General features: G+C 43.0%; 1 protein-coding gene across 7 annotated transcripts in view; it reads right to left on the bottom strand.

The window, feature by feature from the left end:
* Positions 1-13,883, bottom strand: part of Lrp4 (LDL receptor related protein 4) — a 497,094-nt gene that overhangs the window by 12,509 nt on the left and 470,702 nt on the right. For all 7 annotated transcript variants that reach the window (XR_011713235.1, XR_011713236.1, XM_071665647.1 and 4 more), the window contains 3 exons: positions 11,618-11,719; positions 9,486-9,642; positions 4,211-4,551 (listed from right to left, as the gene is read on the bottom strand). Coding sequence is in view for 5 of the 7 variants with exons in the window: in XM_071665647.1 (XP_071521748.1) it covers positions 4,211-4,551; positions 9,486-9,642; positions 11,618-11,719 (600 nt within the window). In the remaining 2 variants the exon portion in view is untranslated. The remainder of the gene's footprint in view (positions 1-4,210; positions 4,552-9,485; positions 9,643-11,617; positions 11,720-13,883) is intronic.

Below are 13,883 nucleotides of genomic sequence, written 5' to 3'. Positions count from 1 at the left end.
TGTCTTTGAACTTGCATCTGTGCTTGCTCGTCTGTTTACAAACCAAAACTTTTCCTTCTCCTTGGAAACATGTATTGACATATCCCATCCCTAAGAGGAAGATCGTTGTGACCCCCTCTAACTATCGTCCTATTGTTTTAACATCTTCCATTTCCAAAGTCTGTGTCTCTCCTGAACTCCCATATCAGTGAAGAGCTCATTACATGGATCAGAGCCTGGCTTACCGGAAGAAATCAGCGTGTAGTATTTAACAGCGAAGCCTCAGATTGGCTAGACGTAACGACTGGTGTGCCACAGGGGTCGGTCCTAGGCCCAATTCTTTTCATAATATACGTTATACCTAGAACTCGGTCTCATATCTACGATCTCTAGATGTGCTGCCATATTAAAGTACAAGGTAGAGCTGTAGACAGGCGGGACTGCAAAATGATTCAGAGTGATCTAAACTTACTAGCAGAGTGGCAAGACAGATGGCAAATGAAGTTTAATGTAAACAAATGTAAAGTTATTCACTTTGGAGACAAGAACACACGTTACGACTGCAAAATATTCGAAAACTCTCTAGCTAAAGTAAATGAAGTAAAGGATCCTGGAATTGTCATTAGCAACAATCTGAGGTACAGTATACAATGTCAAGCAAATTAAAAAAGGCAACCAAATATTGGGTTTCATAGCCAGGAACAGAGATTACAAGGCACCAGAAAAAATTCCACTATCATTCTCTGGGAAGACCACACCTTGAATATGCAGTCCAGTTTTGGTGGCCAAACTATAAAAAAAGACGAGGAAAAATTAGAGCAAGTACAAAGACGTGCGACAAAATTGAACCTATCCCTTAGAAATCTGGCATACGAAGAGAGGCTAAAACGAATGGATCTCTTCTCCCTTAAAAAACGTAGACTTCGCTGCGGGTTAATCGAAGTGTTCAAAATTCTGAACAAGTTCGATAAAGTTAATCACGAACATCTTTTCGAAGTACAATAAAATACAGTTACTAGGGCAAATGGAACAGAACTCAAAGCTAAAAGATGTAGTACGGACGTGGGAAAAAGTCCCCCTTTCCTATAATTGTGTGAGCACTGGAGTAAGTTACCGCCAGACGTAGTGAATGCTAAGACTATGAATACCTTCAAAAGTCGTTTAGAAAAATATTTTATGAATTCAGGTACTCTACGAAAAACGCTGGAAATAAACTGTATAAACGACAGCGGAAATGGGGACACTAGAGGACTAATGTGCAGCATCGGGGAGTCGGTGATAGCTTAAAAAAACTGTGTGGAATTACATTTTCGTGCTACTTTTTTTTCTTTTAACCAGACAACACAGTTGTGGGCCAATCAGGCCTCCTGTTATCTGTCTTTCTCATGTAAACGTAAACAACTCGAACATCACAGTCTTCTCTCTGATCACCACTATGGCTTCCGTAAGGCAAGATCCACTTATGATATTCTTTCATATCTCACCAATTTCTGGTCATCATCCCTGAAAGATTTTGGGGAGTCATGTGTAGTTGCCCTTGACATTTCTAAGGCTTTTGACAGGGTGTGGCATCGAGGTCTCATCTCTAAGCTCCCCAGTCTGGGCTTCCTTCCCTCACTCTGCTGCCTCATATCCAGCTTCATCTCCGGACGATCAATCTCTGTGGTTGTAGAAGGATCAGCCTCTCCTCTTTTCTCCATCAACAGCGGTGTCCCGCAAGGTTCTGTCCTGTCCCCTACACTTTTCCCCCTTTTTTCCAACGATGTCCTGACCTCCACAAATAATTCAATGCGTTCATACGCTGACGACTCAACACTGCATTCATCCACATCCTTCAGTTCTACTCCCTCTTCTCTCACTCGATCTGCATCTCGTCTTGATACAGCTTCCTCAATAAACTCAGACTTGGACAGGATATCTCAGTGGGGTAGATAAAATCTTAAGTTTAATGCCTCCAAGACCCAGTTTCTACCCATCTCTCTACAGAAAACTCCTCACAACTCTCGTCTTTCCTTTGACGGTTCCGAAATTCCACCTCTCGACTCAATGAACATACTGGTTATTACTGGAACATTCACTCTTTCTTGGAAACCGCACATTACAGAAATAGCTAAGTCTGCCTCTATGAAATTGGGTGTCCTGTTCAGATGTTGAAACCTCTTTTATAAACAGTTACTCCGTTTATACAAGGGACTGATTCGTCCTTACATGGAGTACTGCTCTCACATTTGGGGCGGTTCTAGTTCTGTCTACATCCTTGACAGAGTCGAGTCTAATGCTATCCGACTTATAAACAGTCCCAGGCTAACTTCCAAACTTGACCCCCTGGCCATACACTGCAATATTAGCTCACTTTCCCCTCTCCTTTAGGTATTACTTTGGTTTCTGACCCCCCAACATTAGCTAGAGCACACAATTCTCGGCACGCTGCTGCGTCACATGATTATTGTGTGGCCATCGGCAATACAAGGGTGGGCCGTTTTGAAACCTGCTTCTTTCCCAACACGTCGATGCTTCGAAACTCTACCTTCTCATGTTTTTCCCAATAACTATGACTTGCTACATTTCAAAAGACAGATCTTTCACTTCTTCCAAAATTCCTAAATGCTTACCATTGTCTTTTCTTTTTTCGTTTCATAATTCTCTCTATATTTCAATTACGGCCCGGCCTTGATGTGGAGTTTTGTCCGTGACTGGAGCCTTCAACCTATAAAAATACACTAAGCTTGCACAACATGTCCTAGATTGAATCAACAAACTGCAATCCTCCTCCCAGACAGTGTTAATAGCAATAAACAATAAAGTATTTGACAATGACTCCCGACACATCTTCACACACAAAATACTTGACATCAACCTCAACCATGACAATTGGTTGGCCAACTTCACAGCCAGCCGCCACGTCACTCACAAGGGCTTCACCTCTAAAACACTTATACTCTACAATGGAGTTCCCCAGGCTGCAGTTCTTTCTCCAACTCTTTTATATCTCATACTACAAGGTCTCCCGTTATTTCTGACAAACCTTATCATAAAGGTCCTTTCGTATACAGACGACTTCACAATCATAGCAGCATCCTGACACGAGAGTCGCAACATCAAACAAGTAACACTTCTAAACAATGGCTCAACTATAACAGAATGTCTATCTCCAAAGAAGTCTTCATCTATACTTTTAACCCCAGACCGACAAGATTTCAGGTGACATCCTCCAGTTACCTTGATTGGACGGTCTTTTCCACTAGACAAAACACTAACCACTCAAGGCGTCACATACAACACAACAGGGCGTTCATTCTTCACACCAAAGGCAACACAAAAACTAAAGGCCCTCAGAACACTAACTGGTACTAGATTTGGACAAGAAATTTGATTCCTCAACATCCTATACGAACAATTCATCAGCTCCACTTTAAACTATGCCTAACGTGCCTGGCCTTCCACCATCTCAAAAACAAATATAACAAAGCTCCGAACCACACAAAATAATGTACTCACAGCCATCACAACAAACACTCAACACCTTTACAGTGACACAAACACCCTATCAGTACCTTCCACCTAAGCATGCTCAGCACTCAGTTCTATGCAACAGCACAAGACCCCCTCCCACCCTAATTACTCTAATCACCATTAGCCAAGTACAAACAAAGAGCTTACCCGTCTCACACTTCATTAACCTCTACTTACAGATCCTTCCGCTCACAACAAATATGACCAAGCCTTCACACATACATACTGGAATGACCCGATGATCCTTAACCAACCGATCTCCCAACTCAGTCTCAAACACAAACCCATCAGACACTACACTCCCCAGACACTACACTCCCCAGACACTACACCCCCAAGACACTACACTCCCCAGACATATACACATCAAACTCTCCCGCTTTACGCTCTGTACATCACATCACTATAACATTACAAATACCGTTTCAACATATCCCATGATCCTTCATGTCCACGATGCGACTATCATAAAGAAGACACCGAGCACTTACTACTCAGTTGCAGGGCAATTTCTGCACACATACGCACACTTCTGAGTGCTGCAGGAGCCTCACAAGAATAAGAGGGACTCCTGCGGCAGGAAGGTAAGTTAAGGTATATATGTACGCCAGCATCGGAAACATTATAAATCGATAAACTCACATCAGTAACCACATTACCACTAATACTGCCTACAGGTGACCTGGGGAGCCTGTGTCCTGCCAGACACACGCCTTACCTGATGGTTACTCTCATGGTGGAGGCGGCGCCAGGTGAAGGGTTTGCGGTCAGTGTTGACGTCCGAGTTCGAGGCGCTGTAGGTAGGGTTGGTGTAGGTGAGGGCCCCTCCCTGAGGGCCCTCTACCATCTTGGTCTGCTTCTTGTACTTCCACCAAGCCACCACGGCCAGCATGGCCAGCACCCACATTACCAGGACCAGCGCCAGCACTGCCAGAAGGGGGATCAGGCCAGGGGGGTCGTCGTTTGAGGAACTCACTTCCCTTATGGACCCGTAGGGCCTCTGGTTGACGTAGTTCTCTGTCGTAGAGAACTGGGTCGTCCTGACTTTAAATATTGGACCTGCAAAGGAGAAGAAGAGTTTAACAATGGGTGTGACTTACAATGGGTTTATTTGAGGGGTCGGAAGTTATCTCTAATTACGAAAAAAAATCTATTTACATCCCTACTGTGGAAGACATCTTCATGTAGACATATTATCTCCACAGTCCAGTTATGAGACTGGGTTGTGGTTGCCCACTGCACCGTCTTTGCCACAAACATACCCAAGGATGGTATCAGATCAGAAACCCCCATCAGTTAAAACGTGACACCTTAGGAAGTGGAGTCTACATGTACCTTCCTGGAGCAACACGACATTCCTTCCCTGTCACCTCACTCTTCACATGTCTAATGGATGGGTAACCAACACTTACCATGGTCATTCATCACCAGTGCTCGCGTTCAAATGCCTCACTAGATCCAGTGAGAATCTGTCTCCTCAAGGACAAGCAGGTATTTTGGGTATTTTGTATCTGCCACAAAGACTGTTCTAAAGCGGACTAAAAACTCCGTGAGGAATGACCAGCTGAAGAAGAGATGGCAGCTGGTAAGCACAAACGCTCATCTACTTCCTTCATATCCGGAGACTCTTTCCAAGCTATAATGAATATTCTCTTTTGGCCAGTTTGTTTAATTTATCTTAGCGTTCCCAGTCAAACGTGACTAAAGGAAATTGTCATCTCTTCTAACAATCTCAGCTCCGGAACATTCAGCAAGACCATACACTCGAGAAAGATCATTCTAACCTCTTTACTGACTACCTTCCAGGATACCTGCCATGATGACCTTCGTCCTGAGATCAAAACTTTCTCAATAGACTGTCAGGGTAAAAAGAGATCGCCTGTTGTCAGATGTATACAGCATTGCCTGGGGATAGGTTGTCTTTACCCGTAGTCGACTGTATACAGAGGGACTTAGAGAACAGGTCTTCCTGACCTAAACCCCATTCAAATTCAGACTACAACATCTGCTGCTGATGAACGTTTGTGTGTTCAGATTAGCAGAGAATCTTCCAAACTTTACATAGACGCTAGTCAGCCAGCAGAGACGGACACTGGCGTGCACGGCCGTTTACAACGAGGAATCCAGGATAAAGACTCGATTATTCTTGGGTATCTTAATGAAATCAACTTCTTGAAATCAACTGGCAAACTATCACAGGCGTAGAGAGTGAATCAGCTATACACTTATCAACTTTGTCGAGGACAGTTTTCTCTGTCAAAACAGTCACCAAGCCGTCGTGGGAAGCCAATATACTTGAAGCAGTTCATGCACACCAGGAGTTCTTGGTAAGTAATACCCGCGTTGGAGGACATCTAGGTACTTGTGACCATAACATGGTTAGATTCGACGTAAATATCAAAACAATCTCACGTAAAACCAGTAATGATACCCCTGACTTTAAAAGTGCGGATTTAATGTGCTACGCGACGCAAAAAAGGGGTCTCACTCTTGGCGTCAGTTTATGCACCATCAAGTCACACTCATTCTCTTGCATGACAGAAACAATGAAACCAAGACTGAATGGTAATCCAGACATATCGCAGGAGGTATACGGCGCAGAAATAAACTATATGCTTAAGAAATCGGACAATGGCCCAGATGCAATATAACGCAATCAGACAAGTCAAAGCTCTTACCAGAAATGCCAATAAAAAAAGAATACAAAATGAGTGCTTCAGAAGATAGTAATAGTGATCCTAAAGATTTTATAGACGTGTCAATATATGAAACATATAAGGGGTGCGATAGGACCCTTAGTAAACGAGAATGGGGAACCCATTGTGGACAATAAGAACATAACATCAACTCTGAATAGTCAATTTTTTCAGTTCTGCTTTTACACGAGAAAGCAACGGCACGAAATTTGAGACAGTGATAAATAGCTTAAATAGCACTCACTTGATACAAGAATTTACCCTCACAGAGAAGGACTAACATAGAGAAGTTGAAGACTTATAAAAGCCCAGGTTCTGATCGTCTTTAACTGAAAACAAACAGTTAACTTATATTTTCAGTCAATTTCTCCAGGATGGATTAGTCCCGCTGGACGGGAGACTGGCAGACGTCATTCCTCTGTACAAAAGGGGAAGTCGCAAACTGCCCGGTAATTACCGTCCTCTTAGCCTTATATCAATCATATGTAAATTTCAGCAGTCGATTATAAGTGATACAACCGTAGCCTACCTGGAACACCACAGCCTGATCAATAATACACAGCTTGGTTGTAGAAGACGTAGATCATGCCTTACAAACCTCCTGGAATTTTATCATAAATTATTCAATACCCACGACAAGACAAAAGCAACAGATGATATATTTCTAAACTCCCAGAAAGCATTCGACAAACTCCCCCACGTTAAATTGAAGCATAAAGTCCGTGTCTTGGGAATTACTGGTTTAATAGGAAACTGGACAGAAGCCTGGTTACGTGATAGGAAGCAGAGAGTCGTATTGACTGGGGACTCATCACGGTGGTCACCCGTTACTAGTGAGGTCCCCCAGGGATGCGTACTGGGACCTATACTTCTCTCATTTATATTAACGATATTGACGTAGTGTTGACTAACCTAGTGTCCAAATTTGCAGATGACACAAAGACCGACATGCCTTATTAACTGAAGAAGAGAGGCTAAGACTACAAGAAGATCTAAATAAAAACGCTGAATGGTCTAGAAAATGTCAAATGTCATTTAGCGTCAATGATGTCAGCTGTTACAAGTAGAAAAGTTAAACTGATGAGCCACAAGATAAGGGATATCCTTAGTGTGAGGGATCTTGGGGTCACTGTCTCTAACAACTTCACATTCTCCCAGCATTGTTATGAAGCTGCCAAGAAAGCAAATAGGATGTTAGCATTTATAATCAGTAACTTTACGTAGAATAGCCAAGATGTGATATTGCCACTGTGCCCAAGTCGAGTTAGACCACACCTCGAATATGCAGTGCAGTTTTGGGCCTCACTAACTTAGCTAAGGACATTCTTAAATTGGAAGTAGTGCAGCGAGGAGCAACTAAATTGATTACCTCCTTGCACGACAAACCATATTAAGAGAGACTGCGAGAATTAAACTTGTTCTGCGTTAGCAAGAAGCGCCTTTGGGGAAATTAACAAAATATTTCAAAATACTTCAGGGAATCAACAAAGTTGATCGTGAACATTTCTTTGCAGTAGCGCCAGCAATACCGATGAAAGGTGATAGATTGGAAATTAAAGGTCACCGAGTTAATATGGAGAGCACGATCTTTTTTTTGCCAACGGCATTACTGATGCATGGAATAAGCTTCCAGAAAATGTTGCTCAGATCAACACCCTTAATGTCTTCAGAATCAGGCATGATCGTCACTTGTCACTCTCCAGTGTAGAACTATTCACTTAATCGGTCATCATAACGCAGTGGTACATCATGCTACCTTCTCAACCACTGATCTCTCCCTGGCCATGTTACTGTATCATACTAAATTGATTAACTCATGTCACCTGCTTTAAAAGAGTGATTGAGAATTAGTCTCATTCTTCAACATCAGGAATAATATAGGCATGATGAGTCGAGAGGCTGGAGCTCAAGTTTATCCTTACTATTGCCTTTACAAGAAAAAGTGAATGAATGTATGTCGTTGGTGATGGTATGCATGACACATGATCATTCCACCTTATGACTTTCCTATAAAGATTTCCTTCAGGCTTATCAATCCTGCAAGGTATTTCTTCTATCTGTTTTCCTGCCGGGGGAAAGAGCCTTTTGCTTTGCTATCCTTTTCTTCTGCTTCTTACATCCTTTTTCTTACGTTAAGGCCAGACCACCTTGGGTCTGTGTGGTCTGTGTATCTATGCAAGTTTTCTTTATCCGTGGTCTGCTGTATATAGTAGTGCCTTGGGGGGTTGCGACTATTACTAGTAAACCACATGGAAGTCCTGCTAAATAAAGATCACCAGCTTGAAGACCCAGACACCATAATCCCTCATTAGTTGAACGACTTAGCAAGCAAGGTCGTGTCAGAGGTATCTCACGACACACACACACACACACATATCATCATATACGAGTAGATGAGGAAGTCAAGTTTCTGGCCCAATAATTTTCATCTGTGACAGGGGTCCTTACTGATCATCTTAATTACAGAGTGATAACAAATAACTCAGCGAGATTCCTTAGTCAATGGACGATTACCACTACACCTAGACGTCTATAAGAAACTGTCCTGGAAACGTTGGTAGTTTCGTTTACTACCATGTTATTCCCTGTCTCTTCAGGGAAGGATAAGTGAATGAGAGAGGAGTCGGGGGAAAGCAGAAGACATTGCTGGTACCTCCCTCTCGTTCCACACTTTCCACCTTGTTTATGAGAACAGGAGTCACAACTTGAAAATCAGTGGGACAACCTGAGGTTTGAAGGAAAAGAATAAGACGTGAAGATCTCATGAGAACGATGGGATGACACAAGCTACAAGGAAACCTTGGAGACAGACGGCTCTTCAGGCAGAGAATAACAACTTCAGGACCGAGGAAATACTTCAGACAGAGAGAGAACAACTTCAGAACGGAGGAACAACTTTAAGATAACGTACAAAAGAACATCTTTAAACAGAGGAACACCTTAAGAACAAAGAAATAACTTAAGAAGGAACAACTTCAGATAGAAAGGAAGAACTTAAGAACAACTTCAAAAAGGGGAACAATGAACGAACGGAGGAAGAACCTGAAGAGATCAAGTAACATTTAGTGACCTGGAGGAACAACTTGAGGAACAAATAACCGAGAGAATCAACTTTATTGGTAAAAATTGGTGATGAAAAGAACGACTTCAAAGTGGAAAAAAAAGAACAACTTCAAAGTGGAAAAAAAAGAACGACTTCAAAGTGGAAAAAAAAGAACGACTTCAAAGTGGAAAAAAAAGAACGATTTCAAAGTGGAAAAAAAAAAACCCTTGAGTGGCAGACGAGGGATTACTAACGGTCTGAGCAGCTGCGGGAGTTGGGGATATCGGGGCAGGCGCAGCGTCGACCAGTCGGGTGGTAGAAGCAGAGGTGGGTGCAGCCACCGTTGCGGTCTGCGCACTGGTTCCATCCTTGCTGGGACGTCTTGGTCACCGCCTTGATCTCCATGATGCCCTGCAGGGGAGACACACGACTCAGGGAAGGTAACTGAAAATAAGGTCATGACTGGGGGACAAGTAGTCAGGACAGAGAGGGACATGCACTTGGACACGTCAGTGGGGCATGTACATGACGAGGAGAGATGGCGGAGGGGGACATTCAGTAGGACACAGGAGGGGGACATGCATTTAGATATGAGGGGAAAGGAGGATATGAATTAAGACATGCACAGAAGACAGTAAGGAACGTAGGCTGAGACTTGACCCGGCAACACACACACACACACACACACACACACACACACAGGTACCTCAGGTAACACGTGTCATGGCACACCAGGACGTGTGGAAAGCCACAACAAGACACGCGCAACAAGACACCACTGGAAACACGCAATCAGGTTGTCAGACAGGTCACTTGTGGACACAACTGATGGTCAGAAAATATACAAAATAAATTGTTCTATGATACAAAGAGCGTCAACGTGAGAATACAAACTCTGGCAATATGATGATTATAACGATGTCAATATAATTAACAAAAGGAATATTAACTAAAGAATTTTCTAATCAAGGTCATTAACTCACAATGACTACAAAACTAACTTCATCACACATATGTAACTCCACTGACATGTACTAAAGATCAATTTACGAACATGTATGGCAATCAAAGAAACTATTCCTCTCTGTCTGGTACATTCTGATCCTCCTTCACACTAGCGCTGTGATACACGAGGATCCACAAGGCGTCGTTATAATACAGGAGAGTGGTATAATAGGGTCTCCAGACTGGTGTTATAATACAGGAGGGTTAACAGATTGGTGCTACAAAACACGGGAAGTACAGACTGGTGTTATAATACAGGAGTTTATACCGACTGTACTTCCCAGTACAGAGCCAGTACTTCCCAGTACAGAGCCAGTACTTCCCAGTACAGAACCAGTACTTTCCAGTACAGAGCCAGTACTTCCCAGTACAGAGCCAGTACTTCCCAGTACAGAACCAGTACTTTCCAGTACAGAGCCAGTACTTCCCAGTACAGAGCCAGTACTTCCCAGTACAGAACCAGTACTTCCCAGTACAGAACCAGTACTTCCCAGTACAGAGCCAGTGCAGAGCCAGTACTTCCCAGTACGGAGCCAGTACAGAGCCAGTACTTGCCAGCAGGAGGGTCACTGTAGACCCCTGTGTTGTACAGGTCTCCATCTTACTTGTCAGACCTCACACTTCTGGCAGGCTGATGCTACACCAACTCACGGAGTGCAGGGGAGGTGGACACTAGGGGAACCAGGTAAACTAAGTGAAGTAGGAGGATTAGGTGAACTTGGAGGACTAGGTGAAGTAGGAGGATTAGGTGAACTTGGAGAACTAGGTGAACTGGGAGAACTCAGTGAACTTGGAGAACTAGGAGAACTAGGAAGACTTGGTGATCTTGGAGGATTACGTGAACTAGGAGGGCTATATAAACTTGGACTAGGTGAACTTGGTGGACTAGGTGAACTTGGAGGATCTGGGAAAATAGAAGGGCTATGTAAATCTGGAGCAGGTGAACTAGGAGGACTAGGTGAACCAGGAGACCTGAAGTAAGTGAACTAGGAGGACTAATTGAACGAGGAGGGATAGTTGAACAAGAACTAAGTAAACTAGGAGTAGGTAAACTACGACAAGGTGAACTAACTGGAGTAAGTGAACTGAAACAGATGTCTCCATATATCCCCCCAACCCCCCACCTCCCTCCCTCCCCACCCTTATCCCCACAAGTGACCTTTATCTCCTCCACCGTATCTCTTTATCTCAACCCCTGTGGCTCCATCTGCATTAGAGATCAAATCACCCCCTCCTCCCCACTCCATAATCTATCTATCTATCTATCCATAGCCTCGCTTCGATCTTCCATAATTCTTCTCCTCACACACACACACACACACACACACACACACTTCCTGCTGCTACTGCTCACACCTTTCGTGTGTCTTCGTCTCCTCACCTCGACGTCTCTCCTGATGACTCTCCTGTTGTTGCCAGAGGTCTTGTCTGCTCGCTCGATGTTCATCTTGTCCCAGTCCGTCCAGTAGATGTGGTTCCCCAGCTGCCAACCGAATGGAAATCATTATAGTTGATGAAGACTCGAAACGTCACACGATTCCCAACACTGAATATCCTGTATCCTTCAGGTGATGGGTGGAATATTCCGTATATTTCAAAGGGGGGGACGGGGGGGGGGTAAAGCTGGTCTAATGGATCTTTGGGATTATGGTATCTTTATGAGAGAGAGAGAGAGAGAGAGAGAGAGAGAGAGAGAGAGAGAGAGAGAGAGAGAGAGAGAGAGATTTACTGACGGCTAAGTCTAACTCCCGCCAGGCACCAGCAGTTGTGACTGCTTCACACGGTACAGCAGTAGTCCTCATCGGCTCCTGTGGTACGTCAGGAGATGCACCGTCACTCATGGTACATCAACAATTCGCATTTCCTCGTACTGTACCCTATTATTAACCTCGACTTCCTGCATATATATATATATATATATATATATATATATATATATATATATATATATATATATATATATATGGATCATAGGGTGGGGGAGGGGGCGAAAATCCTGGGAGCCTTGAAGAATGTGTGGAAGTCGAGAACATTATCTCGGAAAGCAAAAATAGGTATGTTTGAAGGAACAGTGGTTCCAACAATGTTGTATGGTTGCGAGGCGTGGGCTATGGATAGAGTTGTGCGCAGGAGGACGGATGTGCTGGAAATGAGATGTTTGAGGACAATGTGTGGTGCGAGATGGTTTGATCGCGTAAGTAACGTAAGGGTAAGAGAGATCTGTGGAAATAAAAAGAGCGTGGTTGAGAGAGCAGAAGAAGGTGTTTTGAAATGGTTTGGGCACATGGAGAGAATGAGTGAGGAAAGATTGACCAAGAGGATATATGTGTCGGAGGTGGAGGGAACGAGGAGAAGTGGGAGACCAAATTGGAGGTGGAAAGATGGAGTGAAAAAGATTTTGTGTGATCGGGGCCTGAACATGCAGGAGGGTGAAAGGAGGGCAAGGAATAGAGTGAATTGGATCGATGTGGTATACCGGGGTTGACGTGCTGTCAGTGGATTGAATCAGGGCATGTGAAGCGTCTGGGGTAAACCATGGAAAGCTGAGTAGGTATGTATATTTGCGTGTGTGGACGTATGTATATACATGTGTATGGGGGTGGGTTGGGCCATTTCTTTCGTCTGTTTCCTTGCGCTACCTCGCAAACGCGGGAGACAGCGGCAAAAAAAAAAAAAAAAATTATATATATATATATATATATATATATATATATATATATTGGAAAGGATCACAATTTTGCGCGTGATCAAGATATTCCTATGAGTCCAAGGGGAAAATGAAAGCTTCGTCTCTTCGATGTATATCAACTGACTGTTATATTTCTCTCTTGTGTCTACCCTGATGATATTATTATTACACGAAAGTGCACTTGGGAACTTTTCGTGTTTCATTTTCCCCGTAGACTCATAGGAATATATACATATATATATATATATATATATATATATATATATATATATATATATATATATATATATATATATATATATATATATATATAGTGCAAAATAGCGCTAGAGGGACATGTACGATTACCATGACAGTATGGTGACGTTGGGACTAGCCATGATGTATGGTCAGTAGTAGGCAGGGCTACCTTTCACACATGTACGAGTGCCTAGGATGTATATGACGTTTATACAAGTAGTTAAGACTACTTCTGAAGTATACAGTACAAGTAGCTAAGACTACTTCTGAAGTATACCGTACAAGTAGCTAAGACTACTTCTGAAGTATACAGTACAAGTAGCTAAGACTACTTCTGAAGTATACAGTACAAGTAGCTAAGACTACTTCTGAAGTATACAGTACAAGTAGCTAAGACTACTTCTGAAGTATACAGTACAAGTAGCTAAGACTACTTCTGAAGTATACAGTACAAGTAGCTAAGACTACTTCTGAAGTATACAGTACAAGTAGCTAAGACTACTTCTGAAGTATACAAGTAGCTAAGACTACTTCTGAAGTATACAGTACAAGTAGCTAAGACTACTTCTGAAGTATACAGTACAAGTAGCTAAGGCTACTTCTGAAGTATACCGTACCTCAGGTTACCCCTGCGGTATTCATAACCCCGGTCTACCTCTGACGTATACATTACCTAAGGCTACCTACAAGGAATACACTATCTAAGTTTACTTCCGAA

The sequence above is a fragment of the Panulirus ornatus genome, chromosome 10 (genome assembly GCF_036320965.1).
Source record: "Panulirus ornatus isolate Po-2019 chromosome 10, ASM3632096v1, whole genome shotgun sequence".
Classification (NCBI taxonomy): Eukaryota; Metazoa; Arthropoda; class Malacostraca; order Decapoda; family Palinuridae; genus Panulirus; species Panulirus ornatus.
This window is presented reverse-complemented; position numbering and strand designations above follow the sequence as displayed.